The 9967-nt window shown below is 43.2% G+C and overlaps 1 protein-coding gene across 1 annotated transcript; it reads left to right on the forward strand.

Moving 5' to 3' along the window:
* Positions 1–531: 531 nt before the first annotated feature.
* On the forward strand, positions 532–8159 carry LOC309407517 (uricase-like; the record flags this gene model as incomplete). Its single annotated transcript, XM_082003063.1, has 8 exons — positions 532–738; positions 1162–1380; positions 2147–2263; positions 2389–2467; positions 5715–5901; positions 6380–6503; positions 6924–7007; positions 8022–8159. The coding sequence occupies 8 exons, from the start codon at positions 532–534 to the stop codon at positions 8157–8159; spliced, it is 1155 nt and encodes a 384-aa protein (XP_081859189.1).
* Positions 8160–9967: the final 1808 nt, after the last annotated feature.

Consider the following 9967-nt stretch of genomic DNA (forward strand, 5'->3'; position numbering starts at 1 on the left):
GCAAAACAAAATCATTTCCATCTCACTACTTCCCCAGCCAGCCCTTGTAGCGAGCACAGCCGTGGCACCGTTCCTGCAAGGAGGGTTTCGGGCGCAGCCCTGCCCGGTTCTGGCTCTGGCAGCGGGGGCCTCCAGTTGCCCGTGGGGATTGAGCCCGCGGGGACTGACAGCCAGAGAAAGTGCTCTGATCTCTGAGCCACAGTAATTTACTTACAATTAGTTAATTATTTTTTTTAATTAAGTGCATTAGCATTTCTCTTAGGAACAAAAATGTCTGAATCGAGCAGTTTTACATCTGATAATCTTTTAGCAACTCATGCATGAAAAGCTTCAATTTATATTTTGGTGTGTAAAGTACTCTTTCTCCCTCCTCATTATGCTTACATCGAAAGGTGCCGGTTTACATTAAAAGATGGTGATACCAAGTACGGGATATTTCAGCCTCAGGGCAAGTCCAGTGCAATGAGCTTCGGGTATTTTAGCGTAACAGAAATCCTCGCAACCTCGGCAGTAGTTTGTCTCCTTCCTACCATGGCCTCTCCGGCGCTGCGGCAGCCGCGCAAAGGCGGCGTGTTCCACGGAAGCAGGATGAAAGCGGATAGGGCTGAGCGCCATCGAACCCAGCCATTCCAGCCAGCAGGATTTTGGAGGTGTGGGTCGAGACCTGAAGTTTGCCGCTCGGACGCGCTTCTGATCCCTTCAGAGATCAGAAGGGGAGATGAGAAGCGTGACCCGGCTGTGAGGAAACACTTCCAACGCTTCCAAAAAGACCGGCTCGCTCGGTCTTTTCTTCTTGCTCCCGGGAACCGCAGCGTGCACGGAGCGGGTAACGAGCACACAACGTGCCAGGAACGTTTCAGCTGTTTCCATTTTCTGTTTGGGACTTCTGCCCGCTTGCAAAGCCACCTTCCCGCCCCCGTGAAAGATTGCTTTGACACTCGCCGCTGCCGGCGTGACGGGGGCTGCGGAGCGCCCGCTTGCCCCCGCCTGCCCAGCCTGGCGCGCAGGACCCTATAGGGCCTTTGCGATTTATAATGGAAATATTTTCATCACAGGTAACCACGGAAATAAAGGCCCTAAACGTTGTTTATGTTCCATAGACCAAGCATAACTCGGGCTTCCACCGAGTTCCTTTCTGACTGTCATGTATTTTCTCTGCAGATCAAGGATGTAGAAGTCCTTAACTGCGAATATGGCAAGAACACAATTAAGTTCCTTCGCCTTCGTCGAGAAGGGAAGAAGCACTTCGTTAAAGAAGTGGAAGTGTGCACGCATCTCCGGCTGACTTCTGCGCATGAGTACCTGGATGGAAACAACTCTCTTGTGATACCTACAGACACCATGAAGAATATTGTCCTTGTGTTGGCCAAAAAAAATGGGGTATTTTTCAGTTTTTAACTATCCTTGCTGTTTCTTATGACTTCATTTGCAAGTGTTTGTTATACTTTTTATTTTCAAAATCCATCCAAAGAATCTCTCCCTCCATCGGCATGTCAGATCAGCACTCAAGTCACCTTCAGTGACTTGGGAGAGAATCTTTCCTCCTCCAAGTGCTTATCCTGTGGACTCCTTCATTTTCCAAAGCCTTTTTTTCTCCCAGAGCTAGCAGTATTTGTGGTGTATTTGTCATGTAAGATACAACTTTTTTTTTAAATTTAATAGCATTTAATAGTGCATTATTCCTATATAGCACTTTTAAACAGAAGGTCTCAAAGTATGTGAGACTCCTCTTAATTCTGTTAACTGTGCTCTTGCCTCTCTCTGTTGTGTCTGTTGTAATGACAATAGTGCAAATTCTCTGTCTCAGGAATGACATCCCATCTTCGGCCTGTAAAGCTTAATCAGAATATTGCTATGATTATTTCAGCATTATATCCTCGAAGGGTGAGGCTTCTGTAGCAGTGTCTCTCAGTCCAAGGACTGCAGCTCGTTATGCCATAGAACGGGAGATTTTTGACATGCCTCTGTAGCTGGTATTGCAGCATATGCTGCAAGCTGATCAAATTTGCAGTGCGCAAAACCAGAATTGAAAGAAATCTGTGTTTTTAACAACATTGATCCTTCCCAAATGTTTACCACAATTAGAACGGTCTATTTTTGTACAGAAGGTAATTGCTTCTTTCTAACAATACTGTTTGTGTCTTAGATCCCAACTTTAGAACAATTTGCTATAGATATCTGCAAACACTTCATGACAACATTTTGCCAAGTGGCGTACGTCAAAACCTACGTTCAAGAAGTACCATGGCAACGTCTACACGAGGTATCTAAAATACTAATATATTCAGTTTGTTTATGCTGGAGCCATTTGTCACTCTTTTAGTTCCTGTTTTCAAGTTAAGACATTATTTGCTGCACTTTTACTTACATATCTACTCTAAATTGCAGAATGGTGTTCCTCACATCCACTCGTTTATATGCGTTCCTGACGGGATCCGCTTTTGTGAAGCTGAGCAATGCCGAAATGGTGAGAAAAGAATTTGCAGCTTCCCTTACTTCTCTGTAAATATTTCTGCCGATGAGGGATGAAGATGGCTTTAGAGATTGTGAAAGGTGTTACAGGGCTTACGGCACAGCCAAACCTTTCCAGAGGTCTAAAACAAAGAGCACTTTCATGGTCTAATTTTGTACTCCTTGATCTCTGAGACACGGCCAAAGAACTAATGTAGCTCACATTTGTACGTATATCCTAAACAGACAGTAGTTACAACAGCACATACAACAGAACTGCTATATGTTGTCACAGGATGTAACAGCCTCCTGAGAACGATCTGCTTACTTGTTTACATTATACCATGTTCTGCAGTCTCACTGTTATCGTTACCCTATAGAGAATGTATCATGAAACCACAGCGCTGTAGGCCAGTTGCCTAGTTTGCAGTTATTTTCAAAACCCTGTCAGCATGCCTTGGTTTTATTTCTAAGATGCAATTTCATTGCTGCAAGCCAGAACATTGTGAGCACTCAGGTCTACGTGCAAACAATTTTTCACGTGAAAATACTTCCGACTGTGCTTATTATTTTTTGCACGCCATGCGTAAACAAAGCATCATTTGGCTTCACTAAGAGTTTTGTGATACTTAAAAGACATAGGCTTTCAAGCTCAACTATCTGTCCATAAATTGGCATTCCAAAGGGAGTGTAAAAATTATCTCTTCTGGCTGTGACTCATGACAAGAGTGTTAGTTCAACCTCACTGTGTCGGTGTTGCATTTAACCTGTCTCTCAGACTACTGGGAACTGGGCTGAGACACTACGTTGTTTCACACAGTGGGTTTAGAGGTTTTAGGCATTAGTTCAGTATCTAGCTGTTACTGTCCTAATGTAACTTAGAACTATTTCCCATCCTGCCCTCTCTCCCTGTTTTCCTAACGCGTTGGGGTTAGGACCAGCGGCAAGACCAGTTTCCCTTGCAGACAGGACACAAGTTCTGAAAGGCTCATTAGAGCGTTGTCCCCGTATTCCTGCTGACAGAAAGGAGAGAGCCTGTACAAGTCTCCAGTGCCTAATCTTTTTTAATGTTCCTAGTAATGTTAACTATGACTGCATTTTTGCCAGCCTCAATAGCATTGCCTTAAGTTTCTGGGAAATGTAAAGAAAGAAACCTTAATTTAAAAAAAAAAAAAGAAAAGAGTTTGTGCCTTCTTGAAAAGCTGCTGCTCTTAATGTACAGGTTGAATCTAATTTGTTCATCATCTTGAAAATTCAGCATGAAATTCTGCGATTTCAGGTTCTACACAAACGAAAAGCCTTTAAGGCTTACTGAAGAAACTGCCTTTCCTTCTTAGCCTTCCCTTCATGTAGCCCTCCTGCTCTTTCTTTAGGATTCCCTGCCTAGGTGAACAATAACCGAAGAGAAGATTTTCAAATCCCTTTTATTTTTCTTATAAGAGAACCTTCTCTATCTTTAGCATCCTCCTATGCACCTATCAGCCAGACACAGAAATTTATTTCTCAATTAATCCTATCTTTTAACACTTTTTTTGTCACTAAAAGAAACTTCGTGAGGCTTAATAGAATTATAGGCTTATTTTTTTCCATTACATTGGCTGATAAAAGGCTCAGACTCTTTTGGAAACTGAAAACATCATAAGTAACTTAATAGAGTCAACAATTTACAACTGAAAAGATGGCACAAAACATATTGAAAGCACAAAAGATACTGAAAGCATAGCACGGGCCATCCATGCCAAAAACTTTGCCTAGGTGTTATACTCTTCAGTGTGAGTTTCAGGGCGATTGCAACACAGCCAGCCAGCACTTCAGTAAATCATTCACTGCAAGGAGCTCTTTCAAACAAGGCTGTGCATTTCAGTATGAGATAAATACATCTCCAGGTTCCCTGATAGTATCTGCACTACATTAATACTTGTGTATTACAATCTTATACCCAAGCAATGAATTCATCAAGGTCTGAACAAACACCAGAATATCCTGTCCAAGGACGGTCTCTTCTTTAGACTTTTTTTTTAAAGCTTTAGTAAACAACAGGGGCATGTAGCCAAAATTATAGATAGACCTCCTTGAACCCATTAAAAAATGATAATGAATGTAAACAAGAGAAGAAATAGATAAAATGCAGTTTTGACCATTTCCAGTAACAAAACCCCTCTAAACAATCATGTAATTTGGAAATATCCATCACAGAGGAATTGTTTCCAGTACAAATTCCTGCAAGGACACAGTTTAAAGACCAAGTCTGTCAGTCTTCCCAGCCAAAGGCAAGATTACTATGTGCCAGACATATTCAAGGTTTAATTTTGAACTAGCTAGTGTGAGCACCGAGAGCAGCACAGAAACAGAAGCTTGGGCTTCAGCCACTGACTATCTGTACAGGCTCTGGATAAGGCTGTGTGCCATGAAGTTTCTCTTTTCTGAATCTGCTTTTTTGGCAGCTCTGGTCAGTGAAATTTTCAGTTATCAGTTTCGTGTGCTCTAAATGACTGATTGCTTGAAATTTTTTAGCCACCCCCCAAAAGGTTTGTTAGAAGAAAAAGTTCAGGACACAACTGTTTGGTCTTTAGAAAATTATAATCCACCCATGCAACAGTGATCTACAACAGCACATTTTATAAATAGTGGCTAAGAGCAAAAACACCATCAGTTTGAACCTGTGGGTGCCATCTGTGTCAGTGCCAGTTCCTGCTAATTAGCTGAACTGCAGGGATTTGCATTGGCTCCTCGCCCTCTCGTTCTTTCGGATGCAAAACTTGCAACAGGATGGGTATGTGAAGGGAATTTCTGACTGAGAATTCTGCCTTTGTACAGACAGTATCTACACTCGTCTGTGTTGTTAGAAAAGGCTCACCTCACCTCTCCTGTACCCCACAGCACTAGTAGCCTGCTTCATTTCCCTGTAGAGCAATTAGTAGTCCCCGACATCAGTGAGCCAACCCACGGCACGTCCCAGCTCCAAGGGGCTGAGATAAAGGGTGTCCTCAGCTCTCCTTGACTGCAGGTCACTTGATGGGATTCTCTGTTTTCTAGATTCAGCTCTGATATCAGTAGTTTCTGTCTTGTTTCTTACCTTTCTGCTAACGTCAGTGTGCAGAAGATAATTTTTAGAAGTAGCTAGGCTTGCAGCAGAAGCACCGGAGTGAGTCCTGGAGAGACCGCTTCACGGCTCTGGAGCTGGCACCGCAAGGACGCACCCAGAGGTTCCTTTCTCTCTGCCTGAAAAGGAACTCATACTGTCTCATATTTTTGGATCACAGGTCCTCTGGTTGTTTTTGCTGGAATTAAAGATCTGAAACTTATGAAGACAACACAGTCTGGATTTGAAGGCTTCTATAAGAATGAACACACCACACTTCCCGAAAGGAACGACCGGATTTTATGCGGAGAGCTATTCTGCAAATGGTCATACGGCGAATGCAGGGATTTTGACTTTGACTGCATATGGTATATGTCAAATCAAATAACATTTATTAGCTAACCGATGATCCCAAACTCCCGGTAGGCAATATGGCAGGTGTAAGGACCAGATCTGCAGGTGCTGTGCACCAGCCCCTCCCACGGACCTCAGCGGCAGCACTACACACTTGCTACGAGGGGCCTCGGGGGCTGCTGCACTCTCAGATGGTGCATCAGTGGCCGGTATTTAAATGGACAGTTCAGTCGTCAGTACAGAACACTTTAGGAGAACAAACTAACAGCACTTTTAGCAGAATACCTACCTGTGAATTATAGAGCTGGGGGGGGCTGGGAATTTGGAAGTGACAGGGCAAAGAAACCCTTCTTCCATGAAATCCCATGTGTTATGTATTTGTTAGAAAACACAGAGAAAATAAAATTTTAAAAAACCCACCACAGTAAAACATTATGGATCTAGACAGAGAAAGCTGATAGAAGGTTTTATAAGAACTTGTGTTACCTCTAGGAACAAAATCCGTGAATGTATCCTCGAAGCCTTTTCTGGGCCACCCGACTGTGGGGAGTATTCACGCTCTTACCAGAAGACTGTCAACAGTATCCAGATGCTTGTTCTTTCCAAAGTGTCACAGGTATCTTCTTTCCTCCTGTTGAGGTTTTACTTAAACAATAATGTGTGTTAATCAGACCACTGAGAAGACCAAAATGAGCCTATTATTTCCTCTGACAGTTCTAAGTCAGCCTGGAAATGGTTTGGTGGTACCGGTAGATGATCTGAAAAAAATATCAACACACTGAGAAGTTCATGTGCTGCTCCTCAGCTGTGAACATAATGGGGGACAGTACCACTCAGAGCTTGGCAGGACATGAGTAAAAGTGAAAGAGGTGCTACAACACTGTCTACATGTTCTGTAGATTGCATTTTATCAACTGTACATATGGGGTGGTTGAGGGGGCTGCACTGCTTTTCTGTACAGTGAGTGAAAAGCCTGCCGGGCTGTTGGCTGAGAAGGTGCCCTAATTCATTGTCTCATCCGTTTTCATGGTTTCAGGTACAGGTCATAGAAGCCATCTTGAACAACACTTTTTATAATGTCGTAGACATGAAGAATCTAGGCTTGACCAATGACAAAGAAGTAAGTAAATGCTCCAAAGACAACTTGCCTGCATGTTTAGAAATGCTCAGCCTTAAAGCAGAGCAGCAGTTCTGCATAAATCAGAATTAAAGGGAGCAAACTTTCTCCCCCAGCCCCAGTGAAAGCTGCCCCTTACCTCTAAAAAGAGATTTACACTGATTACAGAAGGAGGATAATCGCCTTCCTCTGTTGTTGATAAAAGCTACAGCAGCACGGTGGAACACTTTGGAGATCAAAGGGATCTGTAACAGAGACTACCTCTGAAAAATCATTCCTGTTTTCTCCACTGAATTTGACTTTTAGTGATAATGTCAACCTGTGCGGTTTTAACCAAGCAGAATGTGTCATGGCATCCTTTCCCATAGCCAGGTAGTGTGGAAAGCTAGCCCACTATGGCTCTTCTCTCTGCTCCGCCAGCAACAGCACTGAGGCCAGGGAGTACCCTTGGTGCAGCGGGGTCACAAGTAGGTTAGCCAGGCCATAGGCTAACTCGAGGTGATGGAAGGCCAGCACGCGCAGGGAGCAGTGAAGGGATGTTTCTGTAGCCATCAGGAGCCAAAGCAGATTGGTCCAACACTGGACGAGGTATAAGCTTGGGATCAGGCAGAGGATGAGAGATGCGGGGGATAAGATAAATTTGCTCCTCCCTCCACAGCTGCTCTAGCTGACAGCCAAGTCCAGCTGAAAGTCAGATATGTTATCCCCACATGACAGAGAGAAACTGGGTTATTCTATGTTGCATCAATGGTCTATAGTCTCTTTATGCTCTAGTCTCCCTCCCTAAGTCTTGTGATTCTGCTGCCATCCTACCCTTGCCCTTTTTCAGATGGACACCATAGATCCACTTTCGCTTGAGAAAACAGCGAAATCTACCATTGATATTCGTAAGGGAGGGGAAGGGAAGGGCCTGGGCGCGATTTTGAGAGGAGGTGAACAGCTGCAGTTTCTGCTGCGACGGCACCGGTACATCCCTGTCTCTGAAATGACCTCTGTGTTTGTGCTCGTCCCCCTCAGGTTCTGGTTCCAGTGGAAGCTCCCTATGGCTCCTGCGCTTGCACACTCGGCAGGAAGAAGTTCTTAGAAGCACAAGGCCACATGCAGAAAGATGAGAGGCAAAGTCAGTTTGGACTGACAACTGCCCAGGGCAATTAAACGTCTTGGCTACACTCACACCTTCCTGATAAACTTACAGTACGGCTTTCCTATCAACGTATACTCCTTGCTGGCCTCTTCCATTGCTGACTACTTTCCCTCTATGAACTCCTGAGGTTGGGGTTTCTGAAGGACCCTCAGGAATTCAGAAATCAAAGTCTGCCCCTGAATCCCAGTGTGATTTGCAGATTGAAATTCCCTATGCTCTTTTGAAAATTCCAGCTGGAAACATTATGGTAAATTAATTTTTAAACGAGTTATTCCCAGACCTCTTAATGAAACAATGAATTTGATAGTGTCTGTAACACACTTTTGATAGGTAAAATCAGCAACTCTGTATATTCTATTAACGTTCCTTCAGTAAAATGAATATACAGGCATGAGACCAGATGTTTCATTGATGTAACCTGTCATGACCACTGATCTACAGAGCTGAGGTTCTGACCCAGTAACTGAACAGGGAATCAGTCAGACACCGATTTCTTTGTGAAGGAAATGAAAAAAGAAAAAAAAAAAGTATCTATTCTATCTCCTTTGCGGTGTGAATAGTTACAGCTGTTGACTAATTCCTCTACATGTACCCTGACTGCATGGCTGCCGCTGCTACTCATCAGACTATACAGTTACTATATAATTACTTTTATATTAACCACTGAGGTGTTTGAGGTTTTGGGCTATCTCTGTAAGTTTAATTAAATAGTTTTCTTTAGTCTAATAATCTCATCATGACTTCTGAGCAGGCAGGAGTCAACCTAAGTAACCCTATTACTTTCGGGAGGGGCAGGGAAAGCTAGACAGCCAGACAATGCGTATCTTACTTCAGTTACCCCAGGTGATAGCTTTGAACACAGAGATAAAACCATACAGCCAACAATTCTCGTCTCGCAAACTGCGGCTGCCACATTTGCAACAGAAATCCTGCTCAACTTCTGACAACTTCTAACCGCTGCTCTCATTTTCTCCGGGTGTCATGTTCACAGACTCCACGTGACAGCATTCCTCTGGGTACAATCATTAAATTCATAGGCACCAAAAATGAGGAACATGTCCTGCACCGGGTGACATTTTGAAGTGTTTTGCAAGATAGGAACTTGCCTTGGTGAGCAGGACATAAGAGATGCAAAGGGAAGACACTTGTTCACAAGCCTGACAAATCTCCTGAAAAACAAGAGGACAAATAACACCACAGAGTTAATCTGTTCCAGATATGCTGTTCTCTGGCCACTAGCCAATTCTGAAAGTTTTATTTACAGCACTTTTAGCTTTTGCTGGGGACATTCTTTCTCACCTTGTTAGATTGTGTTGTGTTGTACTTGTGGGCTTTTGTCTTGCTATTTCTGCTATTTTTAGGTGCTTGTAATTTATTAATGTATCTTTTAAGGGCAAATAAAGAGCAACATCAAAAAACAAACTAGTATTTGACTGTTTACCAAATAAGAAATGAAACCATTTACTACTTCCACCTAAAGGCAAACATTGCAAGTAAACAAAATATGCTTTAGTTCAGCCAATTTTACCTCAAATTGCAACCAGTCTTGTTCCAAATGACAGTTCACTACCAATTGTTAAAAATAGATGAAAAAGGATCTTACAGAAGATTTCGATATTTACCTCTTTCTAAACAAGGCAGATCTGCACAACCCACTTCCCTTCTACCTTACGAGAAACGCACTGCGTTAGGCGGAAGGTTTCCTGGCGTTACTACTTGTGCTTCCTTTGTAGGCTTGTAAGCTAGTAGTGGACTAACCTTCACGGCAGAATGAGGACACAGAGCAGCAACCAGCTGTTTATTCAGACTCTCCCATGGC

This window comes from Phaethon aethereus, assembly GCF_964289735.1.
Source record: "Phaethon aethereus genome assembly, chromosome: 8".
Taxonomy (NCBI): Eukaryota; Metazoa; Chordata; class Aves; order Phaethontiformes; family Phaethontidae; genus Phaethon; species Phaethon aethereus.